Source organism: Ciconia boyciana, chromosome 9, assembly GCF_034638445.1.
Source record: "Ciconia boyciana chromosome 9, ASM3463844v1, whole genome shotgun sequence".
NCBI classification, from domain to species: Eukaryota; Metazoa; Chordata; class Aves; order Ciconiiformes; family Ciconiidae; genus Ciconia; species Ciconia boyciana.
The window spans coordinates 24003930-24026631 of record NC_132942.1 but is presented as its reverse complement, the minus strand read 5'-3'; the positions used below and the strand labels follow the sequence as shown (position 1 = coordinate 24026631).

Genomic DNA, 22702 nt, shown 5'->3' with positions numbered 1-22702 from the left:
ATGTTTTGTGAACTTACATTTCAAAGGCAAAGTATGAGACTGATCTAGCAAACCCTCTCTGGATCAGTAAGTTGAGGCAGTGGCTGTACTTCCATGCAAATGGTAGGGTAAACTGAAAAGGCACAAAACCGAGGCTACCATTACCCAACTGCAGACCAGCAGCATCACCAGACTCCTTTCATTTCTGAACACCCCTAGAATTCCTCTGCCCACTTCTTTTGTGGGCAATCTAAACCAGCAGCACAATTTTAAACTTACATTAAGACTACATGACATTAGTTAATTTGTGCTGTAAAACACTGTTGTTCCCCCCCCCTTAACTCGCTATGCAAACAACACTAGGAACAGTGAACTGTTTTAAACAGAAAGCCAACAGCGTTTGGAGGAAAAAAGGCTCAGCCGTACAGCATCACTTGGTGGCAAACGCTACTTACTTCCACCCAGTGAAGTAGCTCTTCATGAACATTTCTGTCCCCTTTAAAATACTCTGTGTTCAGTAAATCAGTAACAAACTCCCTGGGTGTGATCTGCTGAGTCTAAAATACAGAACATGACATGGTCATATCAACAGGCAGGTGTGCTCGCAAGTGCCCAGCTTCTGCCAGCAAGCAACACTCCCTGTGTTAGTGAAATCACCCATTGGAGGCAGAAGTTCCCAGTCCGGCCTTGGCCAGGGTTAATTACTAGTAAGATTAAAAAGGATTGGGGTGAGGTAGCAGGGTTGGAAGCAGTTGCACACACGCATGCATACTAGCAGAGGAAAATGCAATGGCAAGCTCTCCCAAGTCCCTCGCCTTACACCTTTCTCCCCCTCTCCCAGGGGAGAAGAAAAATGCTTCTGGTTGGAGCTTTTAAAGCAGGAGTGCTGGGGAGGGGGTATGGGGTGTGGGTGAGATCAGTTACTTCCAATGCAAATTAAAAAAACCCCAGAAATTCCTGGCCCCTTGAGGGTGGGCCCTTATTTCTGCCGCAACCCCACAGCAAAGCACCCTGCAGCGCGCAGGCAGCAGGAGTCTGCTGGGAGGGGGGGGCCAGGCAGGACACACTGCTATTTATTTCTTAATTAGAAATTTATTTCTTAATTAGAAATTAGTCGCTGCAGAAGCGACTGGAGGCCAAACCTCTTCACCACTCTAAGGGTGCCTTAGTTGCTAGACTGCCCGAGGCTGGCTCTCCCTCCAGTCCTCTGCTTCAGGGAGGTTTGGAAGGTTTTAAAGGAAGGTTTTAAAGGTTTTCAGGGAGGTTACCCTTGGTTTTAAAAATACGACCTGGAAAGGCTCCCAGCACCCCACTACTGCCTTGCACCCAGCAGCCCCATGCTCCCCTTCTGGCCTTCGTGATTCTGACTGAAGCTGCCCCCCTGCTCAGTGCAGTGACAACTGTGGCTCCTGCAGCAGCCAGGCAGTTGGTGCTGAACGCGAAGAGCCAAGTTTCTAACTCCTGGGGAAGCTGAGCAAGCATGGCTCCTCCAGGCTGTTAGGAACTTGTACCTACCCAAAGCCTGTTCACAAGGGTCCCAACTTTGGCTGTGATTTCTTTGGGATCCTTCTGCCTTACTGAATCCAGGATGACATCGGTCAGGAAAAAGTGGCACTTCCTGGCATAGAATATCTCCTCGTGTGAGAGAGCAAAGCTAACAAAAACTATATCTGCAAGGAACAGTTGAAAGAACACAAATGCATTAGGAAAAAAAAGGCCGTGGGTTCAGCATTCATGATTTTAGTTATCGAGCTTCTTTAAATTCCTTTCCTGTCCTAAGTTTTACTGCAACTGAGTCCTAACAGCCAGTTCAAAGCTGAGCTCAATGTAAGAGTTTGCCTGAATAAAAACTGAGTATACATTTCGGACCATTGCATCTTTCCTGATGCATTAAAGACCTTCACTGGTAAATATTCAAGGCACCTGATAGTTTAGGCAGCTGCTGCCCAGCTGTTTTGAAGAATTCAATGTAAGCAGCAGTTCGGCTGCAATAACCTTAGCTACTCACCTAGTCAGAACTGACAACAAACCATGACAGAGAGAATGGTTTTCATACTAAAAACTCTGCAGCAAGATCTTAGAGCTATTTATAGTTCCTTACTTTTGGACAGTGCTTGAGTGTCTGGAGTATCCACCTGGCTGCCATCCAGCAGAGCGCTGTAAACAACACTGTCTTCATTGCTTGTACAAAAGCCATCACTGCCTAAAACTGGAGGATGTTCAACTTTAAGAATCAGTCCTACATTTCTGTGGTCTGCCAGGACAACGTCAGTTTGTTTGCTGTCCCTTGTTTCTGTGAAGGAATACAGGTTGAGTTTTACAGCAAAGGCTGGATACGTAGTAATGGGATAAACACATTTGTAAGTATGACCACAATATTGCCATCTTCTCTTTAAAGTTATGCCTTGTTCTGTCTTTATTCTGTCATGATGTTTTGCCAGGTAAGGTGATACATCACTAAACAGTAAATGACAACCTTTACACCAAATAATTTGCAGTCTTAGGTATAACATTACAGGTCTTCTCTACTTCCCTCTTTCACATGGAAAATTCAGACAGAGCAACCATTACATACTGCTTAATGGAACCCAAGCATAATTCAGTCTGGAATTCTTTCATGGAATATGAAAGAGGTTTGTTTGTTTGTTTGTTCTATGAAAATAATAATCTGGCTTGCACTGCTATAGTAACAAAAACATCCACAATCATTATTAATATATTTTGCTTTGCCAACAATTCTGTGAAAGCCTGCCGTGTTACCCACGATGGAAGCAGTACAGGGTAAATCACATCCTTCTCAGGGTGTCAGAACTAATCCTGGACTGAGACTTTCCACTGAGGTTTCTTGAGTTTGCATTTAGTACCTTGGCTACTCATGTAAATCTTTTTAACTCCTACACATGCCTTCTGGAAACTTCTGGGTTTAGCATAAAAATCTTTCAGTCTTTATGCTAAATTACAGATTTCTGTAACTAACTGGATAACTTAAGCACATCAAACCAGCTTCACTGTTCCTTGCACAGCTCTAAAGGCAGAGGAACAAGGAGCCAATTAAAGAACAATTCATTAATGCCAGTGAATCTAAAAGCAGCTCCACCTTTCTGGCAAACACACTTTTAGTTTTAAACTCTGCATAGACAAGCAATAAAATCCAGCCCTTGCTTAGCAGCTGGCGATCAACTCACTGTCTTTTAGAGGGATGAGTTTCATTTGCAAGGTCTTGTCTCTTCCTTCACTGGGTAAACTTTCTATGAGCAGAACAAGAAAAAGGTTGAGACTGTCACTGAAATGTATGAGCATGATCAAAGTATCTTATTTATACAAGTCATTTAGTTAATTACTCCATCACTTTTGAAAACAACAATCACAAAGCAGTCATTTACCTTCTGGTTGCTCCCTGTTTATATTCTCTGCATCGTTTCCTACTGTGGAAGTAGTTTTTATGGTGTTGAATTGATACATTCCAGCACTTGGAGCAGGTGGCAAACTCTGTGCGAACACATATTGCTCTGGCTGCTTTGCTTCAGCTCCAGCTTCATATTGGCTAATGTGATTGTTTCCTTGAATTGTAAAGCTTATTTTCTCAGGAGAAGAGGCAATAGGAGCTTTGACACCCCTGTCCTTTTCAGGAGTGTCACACTGAGATACACTCTCTGTGATACAACCATCAGACATTCTCACGTGCTCAAAATCACACCTCTTGGAGCTCACTGCATCCCATTCCTTTACCAGGGAAATTAATTTCTGGATGTGACTGGCTGAGTCTTTACTTTCTACTTTCTTTGTTAAACTGCCTCTCATTCCTCTCTTCCTTGGAGGGCTTACCAAATGTTTGTAATAGCTGGAGTTTAACAGGCTGTCTGAAGATGCATCGTATCCTCCAAGTGTATTCCTCCGCTTTGTCCCTCTCACCTGTGAAATCATTCTGGAGTACTTTGTCTTCTCCCCACTGGTATCTTGCTTTCCCTTCAGAGCTTTTATGTTACTCCATTTATTAATATAGCATTTACTGGAATCCACAGCTGTACATGAGTACACCTAAAAATACAATTAAGTGTTGTTATTTCTAATTGGTATGGAACAAAGTGTAAGTTTTGCCTTTCCTAATAACTGATGTATTTTACTAATTATAGTATAAGCATTTAAGGATTGAGTTCTTAATCCTGGAAAATGCATTCTCACTTCTCGGGGGATACAGTGCCTTAAGGCTCTCCAAACCCTGCCCTGATAACTCAGCACTGATGTAATGCTGTCCTGAATCACCTCCGTTCCTGTCACTGAATTTTGCTAAACCTGAAGATAGACACTGGAGCGGCCAAGGCACACAAGCAGCACCTCAACATCCCTGCTACTGCTACAACTAAGATAATTTTGATTATCTGAACTGACTGCAGCACATTCTGTACAAGAAAGATTGCTTGGCAAGTCAAAGCAAGCTGTGCAACCACTCTACCACGTTAACACCAGTGTTACGCTACAGGGTGGAGCAGTTTGATATTAGCATGTAAATGCTACAGAGGCAGCACCTACATTTTGCCTTTCTCTAGTAGACTGAAGGCAACTTTCAGCTGCTCGTGTCCAACCAAGGACTAAAAGTATTCAAAGACTTGAACAGAAAGTCCTTTTTCCCCTTCCACTGACTTCAAAGACTATAAAGTTTCTGCAGGACACTATCTTGCCCAAGTGCACTTCTTAAGCTTGCTGCTCCTGTCTTTACCCCCTAGGAACCAGGAGATCTGGCTTCTAGGTCCTCCTTGCCCACAGGGGTCAGAACCCATATCTCCTGTGACCCGGTAAAGTGCCCCAGTTTCCAAGCCACACTGAAGTCTCCATGAAAACACTTCCCACCCTTGGGGACAGGGACTCCCTAAGTAATGAGTAATGTGAATCACAAGACTGAAAGGAGAATCTAAAGAGTGTAGGCTTGTGGGGTTTAGACCAAGCTAACACAGACCAGAGGATCTTGACCTTATGCTTTGGACTGTATGACTTTACAGCATATGGTCATTGGATAAAAACAGAAATAAAAGCCCAGCACTCAGGCAGTGCTAAAGCACCCTGCCTTGAAATCTACTGGGGAATTAAGTGTGGGTCTCTGCCTAAATTATCTCTTTCTAGAAGGAGCTCTCTCATGTTTTTGTGATATGCAAACAGAATATCTATTGCTGTTCTCCATTCTCTCTTGATGCTCAAAGCCTGGCTTTTTAAAATGAAGATGTTATTTTTTTAGAGAGAGAGATTTCCAAGACTCATTTTGTAGCTGATTTTGGAGAGGAAAAAAAAAAGCAAAATGGTACTGGAGAATTTAAATTTGGCACTTTTCTAGTTCAAATTGCTTTTAGAAGTGCTTGATGGCAACATATTCTGAAAACCAAATCTTACTTCTTTTGGGTCTTTGCTGAACTCATGCTCTTCATTCCAAGATACAATACTTAATCTTCTACATGGAAAATAAACTTCATTGTGCAATTCATTGTTTTGGATCCATAATCTAGGAAATTAATATTTACAATTATTATATAACTTTTTCCAGGGGCAATCATCAGTCAGTCTGTAAAAGGAGTTGCCAGGAATTCCAGTCACCAGTGGATCTGTGTATGTCACATTCATTGTTATAAATTAGTTTTAAACTATTGGGGAATGGAAGGAGTTCACAATTATCACTAGTACACAATACAGAGGTAGCAAAGGACCAGGAGTTCTCATCGCCCACCTGTGATGAGAATTTCTGAAATGTGATGCTGCAGATACACAAGAGACAAAAATGATTTCTTGTCTCTCTTCCAGCATCCACAAAACCTTGACCAATGCATTTATGTAAGCCATGTCTACCTGACATCAGATTTGGAGTTTTTTTCTCTTTTTTTGTGAAGAGGTTCTAGACGCTTTGGGGAGCAAGCTAGTCAGATTCAGGTCAACCATCTACATTCATGGTTTTAAAATTGAATTTTGAGACCACTTAAGAAACTCAGCTCCTGACAGTGACTGCCTGAGCTGCACAGCAGTTTCTGAAAAGGTGAGACAACTCTGGAAGCACAGAGCAGCTGCTGCTCTCTGTCTCCTGTAGACAGAGATTTGCTAAGATTGCCTGTGGAGCTGACCGATGATCTAGCAAAGAACTCTAGGGACCAATCCCCAATTGTTTTACTTTGTTAGAGGCCTTTGGCATATATGATAGAGATGCTGACACCTTCCATGATGGGAAAGCACCAAAAAGCAGTGGAAGAGTCTACGTTAGAGTAGCACTAGTCCTTAGCTAAAACTTCCTAGGGAATGTAAAATTTTGTCTTTCACATGTAGAGTGTTTCAGAGTTCCTCTCACATCCTCCTCTTGCTCTACAGGTATAGGAACATGAGGTTAGGCTCCTGTACTGGGATGGGGAAGTGAGGAAACAACATTTAGGATTTCTTCTTCATAGAGATCTACAATAAAATCTAGGAACTGCTGTCACCACTAGTGGGATACTGGTAGCTACCACTTGTGTGTCCTACTGCTGCTCCTGGCAGTAAAATGAGGTTGGCAATCCTGATGCAAACAGAACATAGCATTGGTATTTCAGAACCTGCTGCAGTGACTCATGATCTTCTGGGAAGATTTTAATGGATATATTTTGACTTTAAAATGTCTAAATAGCCTGTGAGCAGCCTAAGTAAGAATCCACTAACTTCTAGAGCTCTCTTAGAAAAATACTGAAGAGAAGGGCCATGCTAAGTCATCTTCTAAAGTATTCTGCATTCAGGAGTTGAAATGTCTCTGTTTCGTGGACTTTCTAAAAGGCCTACATTTTAACATTTTGTCCGTCCCTCTAACGAGCACAGTAGAGAAGAAAACACTAGTGTTTGCAGATTCACAGATTTTATAAGGCCAGAGAAGACCACTGCGAATATGAGGCCTGGTGTTCAGTAACACTGAACACTAATTCCTGTTTTAATAGCAAAATATCTTTTAGAAAAACACCCAATCTTATTTTTAAAGTTGTCAGCAACAGAGAAATGTTGCTGAAAATGTTCATGATGTTCAAATGTTGTTCAAATGATGTTCAAATGAAAATGTTCAAATGTCTCAGAAAATGTTCAATGATGAATTCATATATAAAAAGTTATGGCTTATTTTTGACATTAATTTGTCTAGATTTAAGTTCCAACTGGTGGCAACCCTTTTCTGTGATGCTGCATCAAAGATATGCCATTCTATATCCTGCAGTGCTGGTGAATCCTCCAGTGGGTGTGCAGAAGCCAGCAGGGGCTTGGCAAAGTCAGGGTTGAGCCAAAGCTAATAAATCAGACTGTCTCTGCTCAGTCTGGTGTCTCTGTACAATGGTTTCCAGCATGCATTGCAATATTCTCAATATCTGGACTTAGGGAGGTATCTCAGTTGCCTTTTTCCTTGGTTACTGGAGAGCTGACTGAGGACTATTCTGTTACTGTTCCAGTACCCAAATAACTGATGGGAAAAAATGTGGCCCAAAAGATAGTGGAATTGCTCATCCTCCAGTGGCTGTGTTTCAGAATGAAATGAGAAAATTGTGCTCCTTTCAAAGGACAAACACTGCTAGGTCAGATGAAAGAACATTATATGAGAGAAAAGAAAAAGAATGAGAATTTTTATCTACCTGTATGCATCAGAGTGATAAAGTGCCTCTAAAAGAGAAGGGATCTGGTACTCCTCGGCTTCTTGACAAAAGAGAGGCCATTCTCTGTAAGTTGTAAATAAACTGAACTGTAAAATCACTATGAAAATCTTAACACTTTATCTTTTCCAAATATATATTAATTTTGGAAGCTCAGGCAGTCACTACACAAAATGAAAGATGCATCCACACAAGTGATTTTTCTTTTAACAGATGGACAAATAGCCTATCATTTAAAATACTTTAAATACCATTCAGATGTTCCTGGAACTGTTTGCAGTGGACAGGAGGAGTGAAGCCACCATGTCCGGGAGGTTAAAGCAGATCAGTAGCAGAAAGGCAGCTGGCCTCAGTGACCAGAAACATTCCCAGACATACTTAGTTTGCTTGTATAGATATAACTGTAGTGTCTGACATCTGGCTGCCTATGCCTTTCATGTCAGCCATGAAAGCAACCAGTGGCTATTATATCAAAGAAGCCACTGGTGTAACATTTCCATTGACTTTGGGGAAAATAAGGAAAATACATACTCCTCTTGGAAACAGCTAAATGTGCTAAAAATGACCACATCAGCTGGTGATCTCTAGTGGATATTCTGCCTACTAGAAACGATCCAACAAACAAGGGCTTTGAGAACTGAAGAGATCAAAAGATCTTCTGATGTCAGGCAGACCTTCATTGCTGAATGCAAGAAATTGTAACATGTAGTGGTGGCAGAAGCAGGAAAACTGCTACAAGAAGCCATAGCACCAAAGGGTCAGTTCTGAGCAATCTCAGGGGCAAGTGAAACACATTGAAGGAATATCCTTAGGAGACTGGTGTTTTAAACCATCTCAATTTCTGATGATTGATAAAATTTAGAGATCTAATAGATTAATATGCATATGGAGGGAGAGTGCCCTCTCCTCTTTAGGTACCCCGTGTTCCTCTATTCCTGTACCACTGCAGTTTTGCAGAAGATACATTTTTCAGCATTAGAACAGAGATACCAGTAGAGGGGGCCGATGGAGTATTTTTCAACTGGACTAGCCAGACTGCTGTCCCTGCCGTATAAAAAGACAAAAATCTGAAGAGGGATGCAATGATCTCATCCATAAAAACATTTTCCTTTTTGCTAAAGGCATGCACACAATGCACCGATCTGTGATACACCCTGCAGTACAAGTGTCTGGCATAGCGATCATTAAAATAAAGGCATATACACTGAAACAAAAACATATCTCACAGTCTCTAAATCCCAATAATTTATGTTTAGATAGAATAGTTCAGGACTAAAAAGAAAAGTCTTAATTCTTTTGGGTATTATCTATGTATCTATGATATCTAACACTATCATATTTCTATGAAAATCAGAAGACAAATCCCCATGCTTGCTTCCCCTACAGCCATCTAATAATATAAAAGAAGCACATGAATTCACTCTGCTTACTTAAATTCAGCTGGCAAAAACAATTTCCCAAGTCTTAGAAAGTTGAGAATGTGCCGAAACATTTGCCCATCTCCATGGATTAGAAGACTTTGACCGTATGTGATCCAAGAGACTTTCTTGTCATTAGACAGCAGCTCTGGGTACTACAGAAATAAAAATACATTAAGACCAGATTTCTGGTGTTAGTTATAGAGGGAAAAAAATACAAACGGGATTTTTCCTTTCTTGGTGAAAGGATCAAACCAGTTCCATCAAGCCTACTTATATTATTAGCCCAGAAAGTACTTTCTTCAGAAATCCAAGATTTATTTCCCTCAGGTACTTGAACATACCTCCCTTAGTATAAAATGCCCTGTCTACATGTGAAGTTCTGATAATTCCAAATTTTCAGGTCAAAACTATTCTAATAATTCTTATTACTAGGAATATAGATTCTAGTCTGTAGAATTATAAATTCTGTCTAGGAAGGTTCATGTGAAGGCAATGCATAGACAAATAATTACCCATACCTTCAGTAAAGTCTGTAAGTAAGTTTCATACCAGTTACTTCCTACATAAACTTTCACAATCTGATGGAGTGAGCATACGGATACTTCTGCTGTCCAGTCTGTTTCTAGAGATGGAGTGACAAATGGAAAGGTGACAACTAAAATAACTGCAAGTAGTAATTATTTTGTTATAGATACCAAGTTAATATGATATGGGATTTTACATCAAAATATTGCAAATAGTATTTATTTGGAATAATGAAGTAATAGAGCGTGCTCTATGCACACAGAGCTGGAACTCTCCTGTTTTGTTTAGTGGTCATATGTGATGGCAAGCAAAAGGTAAGTCACAATGTAAGGTCACAATAGCAGGCAACTTGATGCATCCATGCTACAGCCAAACCACCTCTCCTCAATAAGTTAAAAAAATAATAATAGCAAGAAAGCTATACACATTAGCATAGTGATGTTTGCTCTACTGAGCAGGCCCATTTACGTCACCTAAGGTAGGTGAATCTAAGTATAATGTTACATTGCCACAGAAAGAATTAACTTACTTCTAAAGTATTGGAAATAAGGGAGAAATCTGAAAGGTCTTTGAAACTGAAGACTCAGCTTGTCAGGAAGCGTAAAGCTAGTGGAATTCCAGGGCATGGAATAGAGCTACTGCATCATTTTCCACCCTCACAAAGAGCCCCACTTCGTTACTTCCTTTGAAGATGGCAGTATCAGGGCAGGTACAAGGCTCAAAGAGCAATTAGGCACAGAGAGCAGATACAATGTAACAGCTTTGGATATATTTTAGTCTGGGTTCAGCCTACATCTTGCCTTAGTATGGCAACAAAAATCTGGGAAAGTTTCTGTTGAAATAATTAACAATATAGTTCACATTACTATTTATATTACATCAGTCCTGGGACACTGTTTTAGGAAAATCAAAATACATTTGCATTCAAAAGAAATTGTTAAAAAAAAAAACCCAAACAAAACATTAACTTTGAAAAGGGCTCCAACATGAAGAATTTTGTTTCTTACAATAGCCCAGGCCTTTACAGAAGATACAGGCAAGTCATATCCTGAAATAAATTATTTATAGGGCTATGGATAATTATATAAATAGATTCTACTATCTCTAACCAATGAACAAACTAGCCTATGCTTGTCTGATGTAGCTACTATAATGGGACTATCCATCTTCCATAACATATGTACAATCGAAGCATCATTTACTGCTAAGACATTTGTGTCACAGAGTTATTTTTTTCTAGCATGTGTTATCCAACAGGCTACACAACAATGACACAGAGTTCCGTAATTGCTGTTTCAGTTTAAGATCAAACCCTCTTTCTCAAGGATTATAATTCCATCTAAGAATTGATAAGATTCACTCCTTTCTACATACACACCTATTGCATGGTGTGGCAGGGAAGAATACTTCAAACATAAGCCACTTCACCTTATTCTGGTGAAAGATGCTGATGGCTAAAAACTGGAAGGATAAGCATCCCCTAGAGAAAGACTCAGAGGACCTTGAGGGTGGAGTAAACTGGAATTAAGGTCACAACTACAAAATAAGAAGTCAGATTTGCAAATAAACAATAAGAAATACAGTTAGGATCCTACAAGCTGAAGTTTGAACCAGGAAGCTTGTGCTTGGATGGGGCAAAGGGATGTCTGCCCTCATTGATCACAAAGAGATTGTTTGCCACCAATGGAACAGGGGACTGCAAATGAGACTGCAGGATGTACTAAGGAAGCTAACTCCAGCAGAATTAGTAGTAGCATAGTCTAAAATACTGGGGAGGTTTCAACTGGATTACCTTGTACAGAGTGTGATTAAATTTATCTTTCCTGGAGCACATGGCATAACAGAAAAGGTGGAAAGAATTGGCTGTGTTCAGCCTTAGGAAGAACAGGTTAGAGGAGGATCTTATCACTGTCTACATCTAATGGGAGGGTGTAGGGAAGACAGAGCCAGATTCTTCCTGGAGGTACAAAGTGCTAGGCCAAGAGGCAATGGAAAAAAGTTGGAACATGGGAAATTACATGTATGACTATATTTAGCACAAGGGTAGTCAACTATTGGAATAGGAGTCCAGAAAGGCTGCAGGAACTCCATCCTTGGGGATACTCAAAGCTTTTCCTGGCAAGATCCTGAGCAACCCAACCTACTTGACCCTGCTCTGAGAGAGAGTTGGACTAAATGACCTCCAGAGATCTCTTCTGACCTAAATTCTATGAATATGGGGAAACTAGGATAAGTGAAAAGAAAAATCCTTTGGTTAATCAGGGAATCATATTAATTCTTGTTAAACAGCCACAATAAGGGCTGATAGAAAAATGTCATGATTTTTCTGTAAATGCATTAGAGGAGAAGAGGGGATAAACCAACGTGGAAACAGCAGTTAAGTTAAAGATCAGTTTTAGCAAGAGCAAAATGTGGCTATGAATGCACTTAGGCTGGAAGTTAGAAATAGATTCCTTGGTTTACTAGCAAGAGTTGTAAGAACATTCCCACATCAGAAAAGCAGGAGCAAAAGAAACCTCGCTATCTTTAAGGCAGAACAAGTTCAGATGAAAGTAATTTGGACTGTCTAAGCTTGAAGGAACTGGATTCAGCAAATTAGTTCAGTCATGAATAAAACTGGCAAATTTAGCAAGTGAAATTATCCAAAAACATAAATAGTACTACCTAAATCCAGTGTAGATTTGCTCTATATTTCACCTAGAACCTAATGTTACTACTCTAGTGTTCACTGATCAGCAACAGCCAGTTAATAAAGCAACGGGGTAGCAGTAGATCCTTGGAAAACAAACACTGTCAGTCAGTGAGACCTTCAGGTTATTTTTGTACTGTAACAATCCCTCAAAAGTAGATGTAAATCATTGACTGATTAATTGCATTCAGGCAACACTGCTCATTCTACTTTAAAATGAAAGAGTTCTTGAGAAATCTTGACTTACTATAATCTCTGCTCTCTGCTGGCATCTGTTGTTTCAGATAGCATTTTAAAGCATCTTTCATTGGCTCGTATGTGGTGTCCCTTTTGTCCAAATAAGCACAGAGCTCTTGGATTTCAGAAATATTTTCAGTGAGAGGAAGTTGGCAAGTTCCCAGCCAATTCCTATCCAAAAGAAAAGAAAATCACTAAACTTTTTGTCTTTGCTTTATATTTTTACTGCTTATTTTTAATGAGTACAAGTCAGGAAATATGAATTTTCCTAAAAATGTTTTTTGCACCTACTGAGCTTTACTCGTAACTTTCCACATCATTTTTATATTGAGAACAATCCAACATTGACAAATAAAGCTGTTGCAATGGAGCCATCAAATAATGATCTGCAATGGTTTTGAACAAAGCTTTTAATATGGTATTTCTCCTACACTGGATCATTCACTAGTGCCAACAGCAAGTGCAGACAAGATGTGAGGGGCAGAGATGAGATGACTGTGTGTTTGACCTTCCTGTTGTCTTTCTATCACCCTTTACAGACTAGGTATTATCTGTTTGTGCTAAATTTAAAGTTGCTTAAAGGTACGGGAAGTTTTTCAATCTGTGGTTGATGGAAATATGCACGGCTGAGCATCCAATTTTGTGGCAGGCTTGAATCACATCCAACTGATTTATTGTGATTTCTTTTGGTTTTCTTTTCCTAATTCAAATCACAACAAGCAGGTGAAAGAAAATGGTAGACGGTTTTTAACAGAGAGTATTAAAAAGTGTGGTTTAATGGCTAGCTTTATGACTCACCGAGTGAGTGTCCCCATTTAAAAAAAAAAATCCCTCTGTCATAGCAAAGATGTCTGACCTCCACATTTACATTTTCACTGATTTCAGGAAAGAGGTGCTTTCCTGAAGAGGGAGATGATTCACTAAGGAGCCATTTTCCTATACGGTAGGGATTTTATTAAACCAGTACACTGGTATGGGTAAGTCTGAGCAATAATGCTAACAATATGGAGAAGTATGCCTCAAAGGACAAAGTTCAAACACAGTATTCAGAAGTCTGCTTTCTTTGATGGACTAGACATAGCAGTACAACTTTTCTGTGGCTTCAGAAAAGCCTGTACCCATAGGCATTTAGATGCTTTTGAAAATGCTATACAAAGTTTTACGAATGAATGGTAAATCTTAAGAACATGTGATCATTAAAAAGTTTACATGTACTACTTTGGAATTTTAGGCTTACCAGCCTACAATATAATAGAAGAATATAAACTCCTGTAATTATAGTTATCTGCAAGTTTAGCTGAAAATGAATACTACAAATACTAAAGGACAGGCTGCTGAGAACAGGACTCCTTTTCAACTACAAAACCTATTAGACAGCCTTTTGAAAGAACCTTCTGTTGTGTTGATATTGCCTATATGAAGACAGGGTGGGTACCTGGCGTGTTGGAAGAGGATGCCATTGCCAGAGACGTGCAGGCGGCTCCTGCCCAGGTTGCTGCCCACGCGGAGCTGTCCCAGAGCCGAATCCGGGTAGTTGGCCAGCAGCCCCAGTGCCATGGCATAGAGCGGGGATCGCGGCGGGGAGTCCCCCGCTGCTGCTGCTGCCCCCTGCCACCCCCCAGCCCCCGCCACGGTGGAGGACACTGCGGAGCAGCTGCCTGCAAGGAAAGGAGGTCGAGACTGAGCCCCAGAAGGTCAGCAGTTAAAAATCACCACCGTATTTTCCACTGTTTTCAACATTTTATGGAAATGAGTTGCTAACTCAGCTCAGTGTTGATCATATTAATATAATTTCCATTTCAAACATGAAATTTCACAAGATAACATTAAAGCCAATGCATATAAGGAAGAAAATATATAGCTATGTACATTATATTACCTCTATAGATCTTCACAGCATCTATAAGCTCAGGAATTCCCAGAATTAAAACTTCTTCCTCCAAGGCATCTATGTTGGAGAAGTCATCAGGCAACAACATCTTCTCTGAGCGAAGAAAATTAACTTGAAAATAAAAATAAAGCATAGGAAGTGTGTCTTGACATCTTCTGTCCACTGCTCAGATCTAGCAAAAATAGGTTCCTATCATTTCCTTCAGTATTACTATTCACATACACACATATACACAGCAGATAAATGGACAGCAGGGAACACTTTGTCTTTGAAAACACAATCCTAATTGGTTTATGGCAGAGGAGACTAGACACAGTATAAACGATAGGGGAAGCACAGAATTAGGTTAGCTTTGTTTATCACAACAGCCTGAGGGATTCATGTGAGAGGTTTCCTGTTTGTTTGGCTGCTTTTTTCCCCCCTAGGCACAGTCCCATCCCATTGTGCATTTAAACATGTTTTCCCCTATGCTAACATCAGAGGACTGGCAGAGCAAAACTGCAGCAATTTCTTATCTATCTCATCTTAACTGAGTTCACAGAGGATGAAATACTATGTTGATGGAGGAGATATGTGATCCTGCCATACTTTTGAGAAGTACTTGTCTTTTTTTGAAGCTGGAAGATTATTTAATGAATGAAACATGATTTTTTACTAGTGGAAAGATACAAGATCAAGTAGAGATTTAGAGTTACCATGTAAGTTTTGTCTACCTTAATTACCAACTGTTAACAGCATTTCTGGTACCTGATGCCATTAACGCATTTTAGTTCAGAAAACTGCTGAATTAATAAAACCCAAATAAGTAGAGCCATAAGTGGGTACATTTAGGTACATGTACTCTGAGAGGCACCCAGTAGAGGCTTTGTTTCTTGACTGATAAACAGGCCAGTAAAACTGGCAGACAGCAAAACCAAACCAAAACTGAAAGATTACAAGATTCTGATCTCTCAAGAAGTATTACTGAAGACAGACAGAAACAGTTTAATATAAAAAAGTATTTAGGCATGTCAGAATAATAATAAAAAAGAACAGTTACCTATGAAGCGGAACTCACTGCACTCACACTCGATCAGGGCTGCATTCTCAAGCAGCCACAGCAAATTTTCATCCTTAACTAGTACAGGATATTTTGCCACCAAATCTAGTGGCAAAAAACAGTAATTCACTTCATCTTCCGTATCTAGTAAAGGTGTATCCACTAGCCCTAGGGGAGCTCTTTCATGTAACCCTAGGCAAAGAAAATCAGAGAAAAATCAAGACATAAGAAAAATGGAACTCAGATATACATTTTGGAGATCTGACTAGTACAGCAAAGCCAATAAGAGTGCATTAATCTTGTGTAACATTTAACGTACACCAAAGGATGAAGTCTTACAGACCAGCACAAATGAATAAACATTTGCATGGGGTTTCCTATTTTTTTAAATAAAGATGACTAATCACAAAAAATAAACTTTGCAAGACTCTGAAACACTCCTGGCATGCAACAAATGACAACAGTCTATGGACATTCCTAAGGATGCAAAATAATTTGTCAATCTGGGACACTTACCTGTGAATGCTGGACTGTTAGGAGGAATCTCTGATGGCTTCCTGGTACATTTTCGTGTTCTCCAGTAATTCAGAGATGTTCTTTCAGCTACTGGTGTATCTGCAGGCTGGACATGTAAATTATATTTCTCCTCCTTCAGATTATCTAAAATCTGTCAAGATACATAAAGTTTTTCTATTTACTATTTCAATTCAAATAATTAATCAAAAAATCAAAAGCAGCCACGGGAAAGTGTCTAATGCATGCCATGCTGTACTTCACATCGACTAAAATATGCCATGGAATATTGTATACAGACAAGAACAAACACATTCCTACATTTTAGGTACCTAAAGGTAAATGGAATGAACTTGTAGAGAACATTTCTAAGAACTTGTAATATAATTTGAGCCATTCATATATTCCAAAAAAGCCGACTATTTTTCAACATTTGAGTTTTAATGGCACTTCATTTTATTCTAGCGCTGCAATACAAGACAGCACACTGGCATGCGTAAAAGTATACAACAAAAGAAATAGCCAAGAACCCAACACAAAACCTGAAAGACCTTTTGGGCTCTTTTTAATAACATCTTTATGATAAGCTGTAGGAATTCAATTATTAGAAAGGGGAGTCAATGTTTGGCTCAGTGATAGGAATGTTTAACAGTCTATATTTCCTAATCTTTTACTGAATGATAAACAAATCACTTTAAACTTGGAACAAATGGTTATGTGCTGTTGTAGGATATTAAGTATAAAGTAGCTTTAGAGCCACGGTGATGACCTCTAAAGTACATGTGTAAAATACCTTCATGAATTAATAAGGTTAAACTGACAAGCACTTAAAAGCCAGAAAATGCAAGAATTCTAGTTCAGTGGAATGTGTTCCTGGCCATACCACAACAGGTCCATGTTAAACATGTGATCATGTACGGTTTGTTAATACAATAGACTACTGAGGTTTGGTGGTCTTCCTCTCCCAACCTATTTGGAGGTGTTACATCTTTAAACACAGCTCTAAAAGAAAGTCCAAAAGTGTTCACGTTAAACCCAAAATGTTAATATTTTGGGCTAAAAATATCAAGCATAGTAGCATCTTTGAAACAATTCCACAAAAAAAGTATTAGAAACTAAAAGAAATGCAGAGTTTAGACTAAACTAAGAGGAAATGCAAATATTAATGTATGAAAATACACATTTCATCCAGCCAGGAAGTATGGACTCAGCCTTCACTGGCACAATACAAAACTACACTGCAATTACAATAAAAAATACTTGTAGCTAAATAGTAAATTAAATATTCTTTACAGACATCCATTTAACATTTCTGTTTATGCAGCTGCAGAATAGGAGGAGAGGAAGAATCATCATTTTCCCATTTGACAGGATTGTGAATTCAGTGGTGTCCCACTGGGACAAATTTGTTTTTGGGCAGACTCACCTTCTTCACATTCAAAGGTTCATATTTAGCAAGATCAATCAGTATAATTGTCATAAAGCACAACAGCTGGCAGATAAAAGTCTCCGCTTCCTTTAAATTTAGTAAAAAAAGCAAGTAATGACTGTTGAACAGAAAGGCAAAATGACTGTTGCTCTTGCAAAAACAATAAAATGACTGTTGCTCTTACAGAAAGGTCAAGCATCAAATTTGAAAGATTTTCTGTACTCACCAACTGAGGCAGATGAACAGAATGTGGCAATTATTTGTTTAGATACCTATCACAAGCATTGATAAAGTGATATACACAAACCCCTTGACATCCTTCTACAGACAATATTATCTAAGAATTAAAAAATTATGGAAAAGCCACATAGAATATCCCAGTTTACCTGTAATAAAGGTGTCAGCTGCAAAATTAATGCTTGCTCATACAATAAGTTCAATTCAGCACAGCTAAAAAAAGATAATTTTGAAGTCTGCATGTAATAATGAAGGTGCCTAAATATAAAACCATCTTGGTCAATAAATAATCTTAGATTTTCAGACTGATCTTGTACAGAAGCTTCTTTCCACAACAGAGATTCAGGAAACTGAGCAACTTTACTTTTGGGAATTGAGAAATACCAGCCACCGACATTAAAATTAATTAACTCTTCTTCTGCAGATTCCATAATGCTCTCCGGTTCCTTCAAACAGAAGAGGAAAACATATCAACAGGCAAGAATGAACCAGTAAACTCTGAAACAATGTGATGTTTTATTTTAAAACTCCATTGGACTTTGCATTTTATTTTCCATTCCATGGTAGCTTGACAAAAAATAAAGCATGAGGCAAATGACCTAGAGCATTACTTTCCCATTCACTTGTGCAGGCACGTTCCTTGGTTAATATATGTTTATGGTCATGGGTCATGACAAGTCAGCAAATTGCGAAGTTTTACATAATGTAATACTTATGGTTAAACCTTGGAACAACCTGGTCTACATGTATACTGAGTTTGTTACATGGAACAGCAAGTGAAATATGACGAACGTCTCCCTTAAATATTCAAATAAAAGTAATAAAATGCAAATAAAGATTGTATACCCTCCCACACAACCTGTGTGCCTATGGACACACCATTCTATACAGTTAGTTACTATTTTAAGGTGCAGATATTTATTACTATGTAGTCACAGTCCTCTTGACAATACAGGAAAGAAAATAATTGTCCACGGTGAAAGGATGCTTGGTAAGCACATAGGTGGTTCTCAGCTAAGCAGAGAGAAATTTCACCTAAAGCGGGACAAGAACACACAGTTAAGGCCTGTAGCCAATTTTTTCATCTTGTTGTATCACACTGAGATGTGGATTAGTCTGTGGCCTACTAAAATGGATGGAAAAGTCAATTCAAGGCTGAAAACAACAAAAAAAAGCCTGCCTGCCTTTGCCACAGCAGCTAGCCTCCAGAGCCAAGGAGACAGAATTTGTATTGACAATGGAGAATATCATTCTTGCAGCAGAAAAAAACATGCTAGAAGACAATACCTGATGTCTGGAATGTTTTTAGGCTATTCCTCATACAAGTGGCTACAGAAAAGGGAGTGAAAAGGAAATCTGGAAAAGGATGGGAAAAAAACCCCACTCAATGCAAGAATTGAACTTTGTAGCTTCTAGAGAGAGCTCATAATCAAAACTAACATGATGAAGGTGCTGCTGGTCGTTCTTGACAATGATGGAGAACCACAATTATGTTGCCCTCAAAGTATGCTTAGCTGAGACTTTTTCACAGATATTCTCATCATCAGCTTCTTCTGATACTGATACTACCCAGCAATTTCAAAACAAATTAAATATTTGAATAAAATACATTAAAAAACCCAACCCTGTTCAAGCAAGAAAGATGAAAATTTTTAAAAGAGAAACACCAGGATACTAAAATCTTGATATTTCTAAGGCTCATTTCCAATTTTGGGGGACAAGGGAAAAGAGCCAGCACCACCAAAACCCACTCATCAGTACCATTGCTCCAAGAAAACTACTTCCAGACATGCTTAAGGCAATTCACTCAGCTCAGGCTGCCATTTTATGGGCATTAGCGCCAAAATAGCAGCCCACCACTGTGCAAAAGGGGTCTTATCCCCTTCTCCCATCCCCCACTCCCAGCCATGTCTCATGCCTCTCCATCACATCAGGCCTTGTGCTGATCTAACTCACTTAAAATAGCAAGAAATGGTCTGTTTTGCAGGGGAGCTGCTATAGCTTTTTTTGCAATTTTCATGAGGAGGGTTGTGAAAAACAGGCTGCAGACTTTTCTTGGGGAGAGAGGGCTGCTTCTTCCAGGCAGCCCACAGTGGACGCCTGGGCCCAGGGGAGCGGGCCTGCCCCCCCTGCCGGGACTGTGCACTCCCCCGGGCCGGGGAGGGTCTGTGAGGGGAGGCCTGTTCCCTCCTGCCTCCCCTCAGCAGGCCGCAGGCCCCCACGCCGGTCCTAACATGGCGGCATCGCTAGGCAACAGGTGAGAGGCCCAGGGGGGACCCACGGGTGTGATGAGGGTGACGCAGCTGGAGGATAAAGCAGGGTGGCAGGTGACAGGAGCCTGGTAACTGGGGTAGGGAGGTCGTGGGCAGCTGAGGGGCTTGGGGTGACGGGGGGACACAAGCAGGCCAAGGTTATCTGTCCCCACAGAGCCAGGTTTCAAGCCAGAGCTGAGGCTGCTTATGCACCCCGAGGATGCTGCGATAGTGTAATTAATGAATTATAATTACAACCTTTTCCCAGCAGCACCTACCTGCTGTAGGAAGGCCTCTCTCTCCCCACAGGGGGATCATTAGCTGCGTTCGTTTGCAGGATCGAGATGCCCACCTTGGCAGTTGAGGCCAGAGAAGGCAAATTCCTCCCAGTTCCAGTACTCACAGTTTAAGCTTTGTAAACTTCCCATCATTAGGACATAGGTTAATTGAACCAGCAAGTCAACAAAAAAATGGTCGTAATCCTGTAGTTACCGCTACTGAACAACTCACCGTAAAATAAAAGCATGCACCATGGCTAAGTGTATTTACTCAAAGAACTCAAGTACCACTTGTACTACAACCACAATAAAACACACACACAAAAAAAACCACCCCAAAACCACCAAAGGGATTCTTTTTTTACAGTCTCAGTGGCTTCTGATCAAACACAAGTTACAGCTATGAAGATTAGTTAAAATATGTGCCAGGATCGGTTGCTGCTGCATCTCTCTGAGCTGCTGCAGTTCTGCAGAAGCAGCAGCAGCAAAAGGGATAACGTGTTATTTGACCCAGTGAGACAACAGAACACAAAATTCAACAGGACAACTGTGTGAAATGTAAAGAAGGGATCTTAAGGGAGCTGCACCCCGGTTTGGCTTTTCATTTCTTCTGTTATTGCTGAAATTAGTGATTTGAACATCAGTGTTTTTTCTGGTGGCTTTATAACTAACCCTTCCTCCTGAACTTACTGCTTTGCAGTCTGGTCCTGTGGGCATGACAGAAGGTAAAAGGGGGTTACGATTTCTCATCGTGCTTGACTTTGCAAGTTGATGCCATGAACTGGGTGTATGGTCAAGCATGGCCAGTTTTGGCTTGCCTTCCCATCCTGGGTGCTGGGTTGGGTGAGCACCCACAGGCAGGAGGACAAGCAGATGCCTGGACCTGCAGTGACCAAGGTAAACTTCAGGGCTCTTTAAAAGAAACAAACAAACAAAAAAACAAAAAAAAAAAAACCCAAGCAAAAAAAAACTCAAAACCCAAGCAAATTCCAGTTTCAGAAGTGATTCAGGAACAATGATGCTCAATTTTATTCCAGTCAGTGAAAGTGTAGCACCCAAAGTTGTTTGTACACCTGGTGATCAGACTCCATTTAAATTCAGTTATAAGCAGTGTACTGATGCCCTTTTAATATAAAGCTGACAGTGCTGTGGAGAGGCTCGGTTTTAAAATCCTTCACCGTGAGGTATTTCATCGTCTGTTTTACCTGCACTTGAGGGTTTTGAGACCTCCATGATGGCCCCAGGACCGGGGAGCTCCCAAATGAAGATTCCCTACAAGGGAAGAGGCTCCAGCCTCTCAAATCCCCAGTGGAAGGGGCAGAGCCACAATTTATTTTTAAAGCCAATTAACACAATGGTAACAGGACAGAGTTTGTTAATTAGATACTGTTTGCATCGTTTCTCTTAGATAAAATAGGAAACAGGTGAGAAGCAAAACCCAAGTAATAAAAAAAGCCAAGGAAATTTGGACTATGACAGCTCATTACTTGACTAATCATTGTTAGCTTGCAGGATTTTTAGGTTTTTTAAAAAATAATTTAATAAATATTAGATAAAGATATAGGAGTGCTCATCAATATTTTAAGTGTTCTCTGGGGACAAGGTCAGCATTAAAAAAAAATCATCAATATGAATGCAGGCTAACGCCACACAGAATCACAGAATCGTATAGGTTGGAAAAGACCTTTAAGATCATCGAGTCCAACCGTAAACCTAACACTACCAAGACCACCACTATACCATGTCCCTAAGCACCTCATCCAACCGTCTTTTAAATACCTCCAGGGATAGCGACTCAACCACTTCCCTGGGCAGCCTGTTCCAATGCTTGATAACCCTTTCAGTGAAGTAAAATTTCCTAATATCCAGTCTAAACCTCCCCTGGCGCAACTGGAGGCCATTTCCTCTTGTCCTATCACTTGTTACCTGGGAGAAGAGACCGACCCCCACCTCTCTACAACCTCCTTTCAGGTAGTTGTAGAGAGCGATAAGGTCTCCCCTCAGCCTCCACTTCTCCAGGCTAAACAACCCCAGTTCCCTCAGCCGCTCCTCATAAGACTTCTGCTCTAGACCCTTCACCAGCTTCATCGCCCTTCTCTGGACACGCTCCAGCACCTCAATGTCTCTCTTGTAGTGGGGGGCCCAAAACTGAACACAGTATTCGAGGTGCGGCCTCACCAGTGCCGAGTACAGGGGCACGATCACTTCCCTACTCCTGCTGGCCACACTATTTTTGATACAAGCCAGGATGCCATTGGCCTTCTTGGCCACCTGGGCGCACTGCTGGCTCATATTCAGGCGGCTGTCAACCAACACCCCCAGGTCCTTTTCTGCCTGGCAGCTTTCCAGCCACTCTTCCCCAAGCCTGTAGTGTTGCATGGGGTTGCTGTGGCCCAAGTGCAGGACCTTGCACTTGGCCTTGTTAAACCTCATACAATTGACCTCGGCCCGTCGATCCAGCCTGTCCAGGTCCCTCTGCAGAGCCTTCCTCCCCTCAAGCAGATCAACACTCCTGCACAACTTGGTGTCATCTGCAAACTTACTGAGGGTGCACTCAATCCTTTCATCCAGATCATTGATA

General features: G+C 40.6%; 1 protein-coding gene across 1 annotated transcript; it reads right to left on the bottom strand.

Annotated features, from left to right (window-relative positions):
• Positions 1-13: 13 nt before the first annotated feature.
• On the bottom strand, positions 14-21354 carry KCTD19 (potassium channel tetramerization domain containing 19). The gene is made up of 17 exons (XM_072873122.1): positions 21327-21354; positions 20812-20828; positions 17741-18037; positions 15929-16079; positions 15413-15604; positions 14362-14484; positions 13918-14140; positions 12493-12653; positions 9550-9653; positions 9041-9183; positions 7593-7676; positions 3363-3820; positions 3165-3227; positions 2081-2272; positions 1495-1649; positions 435-536; positions 14-112 (listed from the first exon to the last, which is right to left on the bottom strand). The coding sequence occupies exons 1-17, from the start codon at positions 21352-21354 to the stop codon at positions 14-16; spliced, it is 2592 nt and encodes an 863-aa protein (XP_072729223.1).
• Positions 21355-22702: the final 1348 nt, after the last annotated feature.